This window comes from Nestor notabilis, unplaced genomic scaffold (genome assembly GCF_000696875.1).
Source record: "Nestor notabilis isolate BGI_N333 unplaced genomic scaffold, ASM69687v1 scaffold3338, whole genome shotgun sequence".
Taxonomy (NCBI): Eukaryota; Metazoa; Chordata; class Aves; order Psittaciformes; family Psittacidae; genus Nestor; species Nestor notabilis.
Window position 1 is genome coordinate 1676 of NW_009938541.1, and position 13615 is coordinate 15290.

The 13615-nt window shown below is 41.4% G+C and overlaps 1 protein-coding gene across 1 annotated transcript; it reads left to right on the forward strand.

Moving 5' to 3' along the window:
* Nucleotides 1-557: 557 nt before the first annotated feature.
* Nucleotides 558-6060, forward strand: LOC104409481 (adrenodoxin, mitochondrial-like; the record flags this gene model as incomplete). The annotated part of the gene is made up of 4 exons (XM_010019358.1): nt 558-657; nt 1222-1351; nt 2462-2473; nt 5958-6060. Coding segments are annotated over 4 exons (345 nt in total), but the record flags the coding sequence as incomplete, so codon positions are not given.
* Between the last annotated feature and the right edge of the window lie 7555 nt (nt 6061-13615).

The following is a 13615-nucleotide window of genomic DNA, read 5'->3' on the forward strand; positions in this document are numbered from 1 at the left end:
ACTTGGCTAATGTGTTACCTGCTTCTCTTTTATCAATTTGAATTGGGGGTGGGAGGGAGACGTGGTGGTTCTTTGTCCCAACTCCAATCTCTACACAAATACGAAGAATTCGATTTTTCTTCATCTTTGAAGTTCATAGGATTACAGAATGGTTTGGGTTGGAAGGGACCTTAAAGCTTATCCAGTTCCAACCCCCAGCCGTGGGCAGGGACACCTTCCACTAGACCAGGTTGCTCAAAGCCCTGTCCAAGCTGGCCTTGAACAATTCCAGGGGTGGGGCATCCACAGCTTCTCTGGGCAACCGGTTCCAGTGTCTCACCAGTCTCACAGTAAAGAACTTCTAGGATCTAATCTGTTTACTCTGTTTCAATTTAAAGCCATTCCCCCTTGTCCTGTTACTACATGCCCTTCTAAAAAGTCCCTCTCCAGATTTCTAGTAGGTCTTCTTTATGTACTGGAAGGTTGCTCTAAGGTCTCTTCAGAGCCTTCTGTTCTCCAGCCTGAACAGCCCCAGCTCTCTCAGCTTTTCTAGCTTTTATTGCATGTTCCTTTTTCAGATAAGTGGAGAACTTGGTGCTAGCCCAGTGACAGAGACGAATTTGTTAGTGTTCAAACTTTTACTGTTCTGTGATGACCTGATTGCTGTAGCAGGTGGATGTAGTTGATGCTTGTTCTGTTCAACCCTTAGAAATTCTTAGATCTTGGCTCAGGCTGGATTGCTATGTAATACATGTAGCTCTCTCTAGCCTGGCTACCTTTGTGGCTGTGAATTAGTGCTCTGTTGAGGAAGAAGAAAAATAACAAGTATAAAATTTGTTAAGTTCTGTTGAACTTCTTGAAACCTTCTCAAAACTGGGAAAGAGGGAGAAAAGGATCAGCCTTGGAGATAAATTAAGTAGTGTTGGTTGCCACATTGTCTGCTTTTGCATTCTTATAGTAGGAAACTTTTCTCTCTTTAAGTGGTAGAAAGGGAATTATTTAAGTATTTTAATTAACTACAGCATTCAAGTAAATCTCAAGGTTGTAGGAACTGTAGAAATACTATTGACAGTTGAATGCAGAGCAGATGAATGTAGGAATATATGAAATACTAGTTTTACTAATCAATAGAGATACTTCTTGTATGAGACACATTGATGGAGGATTTTTTGTGAAATTCTACTGTAATTATGCTGTAATTTGAAACTTGAATTTTCTGTTATCTTGATTTTTTTTCCATAGGTGCATGTGAAGGAACACTAGCCTGCTCAACTTGTCATTTAATCTTTGAAGACCACATATTTGAGAAACTAGATGCAATTACTGATGAAGAGATGGACATGCTGGACCTGGCATATGGCCTCACAGAAACGTAAGGGAACATAACACTTTACTGTATGAAAAATGAAAAGCAGGGTTTGCAGGTGGGGCAGTCCAGTATTCTTAGAATGCCTTAATCATCTTTTAATAAATAGGTAGATTCTGTTACACAAATGGGACTGCCAAGTTCAAATACTGCTTAGCTGAATTCATATTAAAAAGATGTCAGTATTGGTTTTGTAACTGAAGAGTGGCAGTTGCCAGTACTTGCTCTTCTGAGGTGTCTGATGCAGAAGTGTCAGATACTGAAGTATGACCAAAAACCCAGTTCCTTCAACAAAAACTTGGCTGCTGATGTCGAGTGTGTGATTTCTCTTGTTCTTCTTTCCCTTCCCTTCTGTTTTCTGTCTCCATTAGTCTGTAGCTAGTTTATGTATTTTATAAATGTGTTTACTTTAGTATTTTAGTTTTGGTCAGATCTTCTTTCCACAGAATCACAGAAGGGTTGAGGTTGGAGGGGACCTCTTGAGGTCATCTGGGCCAACCCCCTGCTCAAGCAGGGCCACCTTGAGCCGATACCCAGGACCATGTCCAGACAGCTTTTGAATATCTCCAAGGATGGAGACTCCACAACCTCTCTGGTATTTATGTACATTGATAAGATCCTTCCCCCAAGCCTTCTCTAGGATAAATGGTGTCCCACGTGGCAGTATTGCCACTTGTCATGCTTTGACTCATGTCAGAGTGCTCTTGGTGCACACAAGCCAGATTCCCTTTTGGGTAAAACTAAAGCATTCTCGTAACTGCTAATGCAGCGTTGCAGATTGGACTAGTGATTGTCTAAAGTAAGCCTTTGTTGTATATCTCCCCCACCATCTTACACCTTGTTTTATGGTGTCACATCCTCATCCATTCCTCGTGGGTTGCACTACTTGTACATGTAGTCTGTATCCGAGAACATACCCACATGAAGAATAAGTAGCTATGCCTTACAAGGTTTCATAAGCCCTTTCCTTCATGTTTCAATGGAATTGCTTATCAAAGTTTTTGGGAATCTTTCCTATGATGTCAGAGGGCCTTATACCTGGCCTGTATAGCGTAGGTTTTTTTATGTCTCTGCAAAGCAGTTCTCTGAATTAACTTGTTTATCTCCTTATACCAGTAATAGAATCCTGTATTAGTTGTTTCTACACAACAGTACGCTTTTTCTCACTTCAGCCAAATCTTAACTTTTCTGTGAGGCTGTAAAGGCAGAGAAGTTAAGCTATGAAAAACTGTTTCAGCTTCTTTTGTTTTATCCTTTTTCCTGTCTCCCAAAAAACATTTTCCAATTTTGAAAATAATAGTAGGTCTATTAAGTGTGAATTTACGTTACTCTTACTATCTGCTATAATTCTGCTCAGAGTAACTTTTAGATTCTGTGCCAAACCAACTTGTAAATAGCTCTGGAGGCCAGCAGTCTAATTAAAAACTTTTTTATTTGGCTATCGTTAATTAAAAATATTTAAACCAAGGAGTTTTTACTGAAGAACTGAAACAGTAGAAAGACAGAGCTCTCTGATTAAATACTTAGGTTTTTCTCTCAAAGTTCTTCAGACCAAATTAAGTTTTTAGACCTTCTGAAGACACGTGTTACTTCTGTCAAATTTTCCTAACATAATGTGTTCTTTCTGTGGCCAAGGATCTTCCGTATGTGTGAAAAGCTCAGGAAGATGGAGCTTTAAGTGACTGGTACTTGCTATAGGTTACCTGGTCTCCTGTGCTGATACAAACTTGTGTAATGCAGATGCACTACTGTGCTCTGTCATAAGTATAATGATAAAAGTTTTTTCTTGCCAGTGACTGTATTTGGGAAAGTTTCAGCTAGCAGCTGCCATGAAAGCTCATGGGTTTTAAAACAAGGGACTAATTAGAAAGGTTAAAAGGAAACGGTTTTGAATAACTGCAGAATGGTAGAGATATTAAAGAGTGAGGGGATGCAAACCCTGGTAAGTTAAATGTTTCGAAATAATACTGAACTGAAAAATAAGCTGAGAAACAGCTTACTAAAAAGTAGAAAACCAATTTTGTTCCTAACCTATCAGAAGAAAGAATCTTATCTGCATGAAGAGCCAATGGGTGATGCAGAAGGTACACTTAAAATTATAAAAAGATGATAATGTAAAGGCAAAGTTTCTTTTGCATTGTTGTCTCTAGAGATGTTACAGGATGTCAGTGCACTGGAAGATTTCTTTGCAGAGGGCTTCCTGGAGTGTTACAGAAAATAAGTAAAATGAGTAATAACAGATGGTAATGAGTAGGTAGCATTCACCCAGGAGTTCTACAGAAGTTCATGATGACATTTCTGAACTTCTGTCTGAAAGGCTTAATTAGCTTTTTAATTTATTTTTTTTTTAAACCAAAATTGCTCCCACATCAAAGGAATGGAAGGTAGCAACCCAACTTTTAAAACAAGATTATCGGAACTGGAGATCAGTGAGTTTGATTCCATACTGGATATGTTAATCATGTGCCTGTGGACTGCTGCTTCTTTATAGTTTCTAGTACATGATTGTAAAGAAAGAATTCAACAAAGCTTTTGTAGAGGGATGTAACAGGTATGGGAGTTCAGATGAGTCACTGAGTGTGAAAAAAGATCTTAGAGTTCATGTAGTTTACTTAGGTTCAGAAATTCTTTACTAAGTTTGAATTGAAATGGGATAAGAGCAAAGGCCCAATAAAGGATAAGAAATCGGTTAATAAATAAAGATTTCATTTAACAAGGTAAGAACATGTGATCTAAAAGTGATTGGTGCTAGGTTTTATGTAGTGAGTGTTTTTTGTGAGACTTGGGAAAAAAGAATGAAGAGTAAGGTTCGTGTATAGTGCTGTGTTACTTAGTGTGGTAAAATCAAAAACTGTCAGTGAAGACATGCACAAGGATCTTGTGCCATTGAGTGATAGGAAACAAAGTTTGGTGTTAAAAGGTGCAAATAAATGCATATGGAGAGGTGGGTAGAACAGTGGTAACCTTGCAGATTTGAAATAGGCTGCCAGCTAGCTATCATCTTCCAGGAATGTCAGCCTAAGAATTGGTGTTAAAACACCAAAAAAAACGCCAAAACATCAAAAAGGTGAATAGGTATTGGCAATAGTAGGTAGGAACAGGTAGAAAACCAGAAAATGACGATTACATGACAATATGGGAATTCACCATATCTTTTTTACTTGTGTAACTCCTGACTTCCTTTTATTTTTTTTTATTTTTTTTTTTTTTTTAAAGTAGTAGATGAGAGTAGATAAAGGTGGGGAATGATTTGCATGCAGGTATTGACTGAATCATCTTTTGGGGAGTCCAAGCTTCAGCTTTAAGGAGTGGAGGAATCTGGTTAAATATCTATAAAATCGTAAATGCTGTGGAAGAATTTGAGTAACAGAAGGTAGGTTGTTTCTCACAGTGTTATTTAGTGCTGCCTAGGTTTTTTTGTACTGCTGTGTAACAGGCTCAAAACCTTCATCTGAAGTGAATCCATTGCAACACTACAGAGTACATATGCAGTTAGTGCTGGTCTTCAGTGAAAACAGACCACTAAAATTCAGCCTTGCTAACAATGCTACATAGAAGTATCAGAAATTGCATATCTAATAGATGTCGTTTCTAACCCTACTCTTATGGATGCATATTCAGGAGATTAAATCTTCTGGTAATGTATGTATTTATACACGCATTCCAGTAATTTGAAGTTGATGGATGGAGTCATTTACATAGAAGTATTACGTTTGGGTATAGGACTGAATCTGGAGCTTTAACAGCAGCTGATCACTACATGCTTGAAAGGGTTCTATATGGATACTAACGTAGTATGATCTTTTATAGTATCTCTGCCTACATTCCTACATTCCAACTGATTCACTTGGTGCTACAGAACATTGCCCATCCTTGCTGATGTTTACGTGTTCTATACTTAAGTACCAAAGCATGGATATTACTACATTAAAGATATCCCAGCAGTAAAAGTAGCTTGTGATGTCTGCAGAATTTTCTTGTGGTGTTATGTTTTTTGCTTTTAATTGCTCAAGTACAACATTTTTTCATGCTGAATGGTAGGTAGAAAAAATGAAGGATTGCACCTCCTCAGGTGCCATGAGCATTTTATCCTTCTCCTTCCTATGTTTCTTGTCTTTTCACTCTTACTTTCTGGCATAATGAACCAATCTTGAGTTGTTTAATTTGAAAACATTGGACCCTAGATGAGTTAGGCTATGCTTTTTCTGAGGCTTTCATTCTGATTCATTGCCTTCATATCTTCAGAGATGCCAAATGTCCCTTGGGACATCACGTGTCATTCCCTGCACTTGACTGAGCTGTTAGTGACCCACTGAAAATGGAAGGGTCACCCTTACTGTATGTTGCCTCAGGAAGTAGGAAGTACTTGCGTACCACTTTCCCTTTCCAGTGTACTGAACTTTGCTACTTAATGTAAATCATTATTATTACCACATGTATCTTCACCTTGATGCATGCAGTTCACTACTGGTCTTAATTAACGCTGTGCACAAGAGTGGTTGGCTGTAGATCATAATTTGTTTGGTATGGCTGAATGTTGGAGGCATAGGGGGGTAAATGCTATTAGATATGTGATTAGGTAGAACTAATGCCAACGTCCTATTTCCCTAAGCTGCCAAATCTGCCTGAAGAAATCCATGGATGGTATGACTGTTCGAGTACCAGAAGCCGTTGCGGATGCTAGACAATCAGTAGATATGAGTAAAAACTCCTAAAAGGAAGTAACTTAGGGGGTTTAAAGAAGCTTAATTATTTTTATAACTTATTTTTAAATGTGTAATTAAATACGGAAACTTACATAATTGTGAGTTATTTTATATGACTATCAATATTAGATGAATGCTATTTTAATTTTCTTTATAGAACCTCTTATATTTTTACGCTTAAAATGCAATAATACTTCTTATAAGTGATCATTGGATTAAACGTTAGCAAGTGTATTACAGGTTTCATGTAACATGATTCTGCCAAAACCTTTAATGACGTTTGCAAGCCGGATCACTTCTACAAGACTTCTAAAAACCCCTGGGCATTTCTAGGTCTCAGACCTAGATATGTAAGAGAACAAAACTTGTAAGACTGCATGGAGTCTTTTTAAAGTGTTGTCATTAAAGATGGTGTACTCAGAGCTAATTCATGTTCTCGGTAAATATTACCCTTCCTCAGCAAATAGTGGCTTTTCAGGGTAGGGATTTTCCAAACTTTTTGTCTTGGCAAAAATACTGTTAAAACCATGAAATCTAGGGGCCTATACAGAATGTTGGCACCTGCAGCTTAATTGCTGCAGTGCATCTCTGTGGCCTGAAACAGATATCAGTAAATCTCAACTGTATTGTGTTTGACTACACCACAGATATGGGGATACACAGGGCTTAGAAGAGTAAAGTGTTGGAGCTGTCTAATGGGAGTGCATAACCACTGGAGGTAACTGTACATTCTTGCTGTTCTTGAAGATAGTTGAGTTGGGATTTGAAGAGGGCAGTGTTTGTCAACAGAAGATTTGTTGAGTTCTTTATCCCTTTTTCAGTTTTGAGTTTGGTCAGGAGGCAGCGTGTTGTTAGCTAGGGCATTCAGCTTAAAGAGGTTCCTAGCTTCTGGGCCTTGCTCTCAAGATCATTTCCACAATGGTTGACATGGAACGACCAAGTATATTTATTCCATAAAGGTGGACTAGGTTCCCCAGAAGGCCTAGGGAAACCCCCATGCTGAGATTGCCTGTGGACCAATGATGAAGAGCTTTCAGTTGGTTCTAGTTTTAGTAGAACAAAATAAAATAATGTCTCTAAGACTCTTCATTATTCTCTCAAGTTTTTGTTGCCTAAATAATTAAATGAAATGATTGTCACCAGTACAATAGTTAGTTTACGCTTATAAGGTTATTTTAAATTTTTTGGGCATATTTATATATGTATATATAAAATTTGTTTATTTACATTTGAATGATCTAATGCATTCATTAATGCCTTATTTGAAGTGGTGACAATGACATCTAGGCATCTTTTCTTGTATTGTTATATTTGAGAGATGAAAAATACTTTCCCAGTGTCAAATATTGAAATTACTTTGAGCTTTATGAAGAAGAAAAAAAAAAAGACCCTCTTTGTTATAAAAAGAAATATTTTCTAGAACTGTACTGAAAATAGATCTGGTTCAGATTCTTTAATTTTCTCTCTAAGTAGCTATTTGTTTCCTGGTGTTCCCTTTGGACTTCCCCTTAAACAAGATAGGTTTAATGTATTCTGCTCAGAACTCAATCATATATGCTTTTCAGAATAAACTTCCTCTCATCTTATTCAAACTGTGACTTCAGAATTTAAATCTCCTGGCTTTTGAAAGACATGGGAAGGTTGGGAAGAAGGAGGGAACTAAGATGAAGAAATGTTCTGAAGATAACTGCTGTCTTCATCTTCTGTGGCTCTAACTGTAATTTAGAGATTACCCTCCCACAATCAGGCTCAAAGGTACATAAGTTCTCCTTTGTGTTGCCTTTGTCCCGAGTTCATTTATATACCTTTATTAAATCTTGAACTCTTTGGTTCTTTTACATGAGACAGCTCCTTAGCTTCCAAGAGAGGGAACGTAACTTGGGTCATAACCAGATGTACTGTGCATTCTTGCATCGGAAAGAAATCTGAGGTTTCTGTATAGTTATGGGGTTTAGGGGTAGATGTTGGTGTTGGGTTTTGGGGTTTTTGGGGTTTTGCTTTGGGTTGGTTTCTTGGGTTTTTTGTTTGTCATTTATGCACAGCACAAGGCACTTCGCCTTGTGGGAATCCTGAAGCATTCGATGCTGTGTTAAACAAATGTGGAACAGCTCTCGTGACGGTTTCCTTTCTAAGCCAAGGTTGTGTCATTGTGCGTTTCCTGTGACAGCTTCTCATTACAAAGACTTTGACTCTCCTGTAGTGTGCCTGTGGAGGAATTACTTCGCACAGCAAAGCAAAAAAGGACACTTAAAAGTTCATTTTGAATTCTAGAGGTAGCCCATATTGCATGCACGTGGAAATCTCAGAAGGCAAGGGAACTGACATGTAATCCCCAAAATGCACAGTTCAGAGATACTTGTTTCCTTATTGTCAAAATGATTTGCAAATAAATCTTATTTTTGGCCACTTTCTGACACATCTTGTTTGTATTGATTTTTCTTTCCTTTTCCTCTAAGCTATTGAATGTATTTCTGGGTGTAAAATGGAACTCAACGGTTAATGATGCACATTCAAGTGTAAGTATGAATTATTGTGCAATGGCACACAACTAAAACATCAAAACTAGTTAAAGATATATTTGCTTCCTTGTCCAAATAAAGTTTACAGGTAACTCCCTTTCTATAAATGTTTCCTTTCTCTGGTAAAACAAGGAGTCAACGGGTCTCTTCTGTCTTTTTCCCCCTCAAAAATGAGGAGAAAATCAGAACTGACTTTGTTCCCTTTACTTCTGAACTTAAGTTTACAAAATGTGCTTGCGGTCTAGGGCAGAAACAGACCTTTAATTCACAAGCATTGGTGGGGTCCTTCTGATTCCTGGTTTTGTGAGGCAGCCAGGCCAAAACCCTTCTCTGGCAGAAGGAAAGGTCTCATCCTCCCCTCTTCCTTTCTGAGGGTGTGGGGGAACTTGTCTGTGGCTCTAGGTCAAGTTCCTTCACCTCGTGAAACCCCAGTCAGGTCTGGGGTCCTGCTGTCTTCTGTTGTCGGCAAGGACACTGACCACAGGAGCCAGCAGTCCCCATTTATGTGACACTGTTTGTGATGTCTAAAGGGGAAAGAGGAGGGACCTTGCACTCCCACATTGCTATGTCTCTTTCTGTCAGGGGAAGTGTCCATCATCTATGGTGCAAGCTCTCACTAGGGAGAGAAGGGAGTTCTCCAGGCAGTTTAGAGTCATAGAATGGTTTGGGTTGGAAAGGACCTTAAGATCATCTAGTTCCAACCCCCCTGCCATGAGCAGGGACACCACACACTAAGCTCTGTTGCCCAAGGCTCTGTCCAGACTGGCCTTGAACACTGTCAGGGTTGGAGTATTCACAACTTCTTGGAAAGAACTTCTTCCTTATATCTAATCTAGAAGTCTCCTGTTTAAGTTTGAAGCCATTACCCCTTGTCCTACCACTACAGTCCCTAATGAAGTGTCCCTCCCCCACATCCTTATAGGCCCCCTTCAGATACTGGAAGGCTGCTATGAGGTCTCCACGCAGCCTTCTCCAGGCTGAACAGCCCCAACTTTCTCAGCCCGTCTTCATACGGGAGGTGCTCCAGACACCTTACCATCCTCATGGCCCTCTGGACTTGTTCCAGCAGCTCCATGTCCTTTTTATGTTGAGGACACCAGAACTGCACACAATACTTCAAGTGAGGTCTTACAAGAGCAAAAAGTTTGTTACTTCTTGGACAGAAAAACTCCTGTGTCTGAAGTTCACCATTTTTGGCTACAGGGCTGCAGAGGATTTAAGGGAGCTGTGTTCAAATTTCATGTCCCAGTTAGAGGCAAGTTGAACAGACCATGTGCAAAAAAGCTGCAGTGGAAGTGGCAGTGCATCACCAGCTCATGAGTCTGGGCTGGGGCACATAGACAATTTGCTATGGTCTGACTGTGTTTTGTTCTGACAGAGGCTGATGTGGTATGCAATGATTGGGTAGACTACAACCCAACAAACTCCTCATTCCTTGGGAGGAAAAAGGAGAGAGAAATCTTACCAGAGGAGAAGAGATGCTCGAGCTCAGTCACCGAGGTATCAAATAGTACAAAACGTTGGGAAGGGGCTGCTGGTGATTTCTCTGCAAATGAGCTGAAAAGATGTGGAAGGGAATAGGGATTTCCTGCATCCTCGCAGAAGCTGTTGCCTCTCAGGGTGGCTGTGTAGATGTGTGCGCTATAGTGCCTCTGTGCTCCTTCTCTCCCTGTTACCCTGCCAGGAGAGCAGCAAGAAGTGTTTTCCATACGTAAAACAACCAGAGTAACCCTGAGATTTACTTTCTAACCTACTGCCCTCCACTTCCTTTTTATGAAGTTAAACATTTCGTGATGTGAACCAGTCCAAATTAAAAAATGATCGGTAAGTATTTTCTGGCCAGCAGTGATACAGCGTTTGCAACCAGGGCAAACTTCCACCTAAACCTGTGGCCTCACTGTGCTCAGAGAAATATCTCTGGCATCCCCTTCCACGGCTCTGGGAGCTCTCTTGACCTCAGCCCAGCAGCAGAAACGTTATTTTGAGCACTAACACTGCTTGTCCACTTCCACCAACTGGTGTTATTTTTGTCTGCCCGGCATAATCCTGCTTTTTCCTAAACCTTTCGAGCACCTTCTTCCCCGAACAGGCACTAGGGTGCATCTCTCGCGTCTGCTAGAGATGAGAAAGAATAAAAAGGGTTTTGAACAAGCTTGGTATAACCTTCCTTATGTCCACTCAGGTGCTGCGAAGCTTTCGCCTTCCCATTTCTGTCTCTTTGGAGCATGTCTATGCTAGAGCACAGGCTACGGTGTGAAATTCCCTCCGCTGTGCTGACCCCAGGTGGTACATCCCTGCAGCACAGCGCTGGTAGGGGTGAAATTTGGGAATGGGAACAGCACAGCGCGTTCGAGCAGCCGTGCATGAGAGCCCAGCTCTGCTACAGCCCTCGGGTGGAGCTGGTGACTGTGGGACCGCTGTGAAAGAGACGTAGGTCCAGTGCACAAGAGCTATTGCTGCATCAAGGCAGGCTGCCACGGCTCCGCGTATCTGCGCCCAGTCTGCAGCGAGGCCGAGCACGTAGCCCCATAGGACAGACAAATGCACAGACACACAGACACACCTGCAGCAGCCCTGCTGACCAATGCAGACAGAAATGGGGTGCCAGCCCCTGCAGGCAGCAAACCCCTCTGTCTGTGAGCTGCCATTGACTGAGGGCTGGTGGCTCTCTGTGACAGCCCTGGGAGCAGCTTTGTCAGGGACTCAGCCAGCTTTGGCATAGGTACCTGGGTTCCCTGCTGTCATGGTGCCTCTGCTCCTTCATGTTCACAGGGATGAGCTGCCAATCACATAACCTAACACTATTCAATGGCAGGGTGGGGCATTTGTGCTCCTGGTTTCTCCAGTGCTGCAGCAAGCAGCAGAGGATGCCTTACACATGAGAAATGATAACGACACAGGGCACTGACGCTGTGTAAGTAACCATTTCCAGATACTCCACAGAAGTCTGTGGGGGCCTGTGGCAGCTGTACCTGGGTTGCAGCTTGCCTGGGTTGGTTTTCTTCCTGCTGGCAGCAAACTGCAGCTGGCAAATCTCTGGGTTTGGAGAAGTCAGTCCTATCTCACCAAAGGAAATGCCAGGCCATAGCGCAGCATAGTTTCTCTTTCAGGCTGTGCTAGATCAAAAATGGCTCTCTTTAAGGATCCAGTTTTGGATCAAACAAATATTCAGGTAAGTGGGATGTTCTTCTCCATCCAAGTGCATGTAGGAAGGTTCAGAGCAGCTCATTCTCATTTTCCCTTTCCTCAGGTAGCAGCCCTGCTTTGCAGAGGTAAGCCAGCACTAGCTGTTGATCTGGTGAGCATTCACAGGCTTCACTGGTAACGGTTTGGAAGAGGAAGGGCATTGCCTTCCTAGAAAACTCTGACTGGAGGGGAGAAAGAGACAAAGAGGGAGAGCTGACGCAAGATCACAGTGATGCAGCTGCAGCTTCTCGGATCCAGGGCAGAGGCAGACATATACCACCCAGGGAGCCAGCGGTGGGTTTTGGCTGGGGATAAAGGTAGAAGGTCTCATCTCAGAGGAATGTTTAACAACAGATGGAAATAGCTGCAAAAGAAAACAAATGGTGTCACAGAGACAAGGCATGTGGTAGCTCAGAGTGTCAGGGAGGCTCATGCAGGCTGTGGTTCACTTCCAGGGAAGTGGTGACTGTCAGGAGGGAGCGCAGCAGGGGATGGCCGGAGCAGGAGAGCTCTGCTTCAGATTTCAGCACTTCTTTTTTCCTTCCAGCCTAATTGAGTTGTTATGATCATCACAGCCAGTGGATTTTCATCAGAAAATTAGGAAAAACGCACTCTGTCCTGGCACAGAGAAGAAAAAACAATCAATGTCCTTTGCCTTGAAGTTTCCTGCCCTTCTGGGGCTGTCCTTCAAGGAGAAGGGCAGCACAGGAGCCTCTGGGGCAGAGGTCTGGGGAAGCAGAGCAGAGCTGCCTTGAGAGTGAATGCTGTCCTGGTTGGGATCTCCCTCCACTGAGTGATGTACATAGAAAATACTGGAAATACAACCCAAATAGCCTGTGCTGCACATTAAAAATTACCTTAATTAAAGCCCTCATTGCAGGTCTATTCTCTACCACTTTTGCATTTTATTAAGCATTTGCCTCTGGATAAGGAGGATGGAAAGGTTTAGCTTCTGATTTGCCTGTTAGAGTACTTATTTTCAGAGGTAAAAATGCCTAAAGGAGGCACAAGACACCAGAGACCTTTACAGCAGCACACAGAAATGAAGGGGGGGAAACAGTTACCAGGGAACAGGAGTTAATTCTTAGAATAAAAGTACAGAGTAACCTCAGGGTACTTGTTATGGTATTTCACTGATTATATAACTGGTTAATCAGTGCTGTCAACTCCTGGTTTGCCATAAAGCACTGCCTTCACCGTAAATAATACATTTAATCTTTTTCTGCTTCTTTCCAACTGAAGAGCCTCTGTAATGGCTCTAGATCCCAGGAATTTCATAACATTAACCTTCCTCTGAGGGGCAGGTGCCAGAAATTCTTACTCTCTGGCAAAACACTTCCCAAAATCTTTTTGCTAGTGAGTGAAAAACGAATCCCAGCTCTGAGGTGAACTTCAGCCACAGTCTGATCAGTACAACTGCCCAGCACTTGCTGTATTGCACAGATGGCAGATGGCAGCTCAGTGCTGCAGAGGACAACCAAAATGAATTGGTGGAGCACACACATCCTCAGAGCTATTCAACACCAGAAACCCTCACAAACTTCATTGGTTTAATCTGTTAAATAATTTCTGGACATTACAAAACAGTTGACATTAACTTTTTATTTTTTTATTTATTTTTTTTTTAATTCAGTATGATACCAGCAGAATGTGACATTCTCTCAATTTGATCTATAGGGAAAAAAATCACTTTTCCATTTTAAAAAAAAAAGAACTACAGCAGGTAAAACAAAAAGAACTTGAGGTGTGGATCCCATCTTCCCAGCCAAGTGTTTGTTGGGCTGGAGATCCAGGGCAAAGTGATCCCAAATCCATGGCAGGAGACCACTAGACAACCTTTGACTTGTCTGTATGGTAAC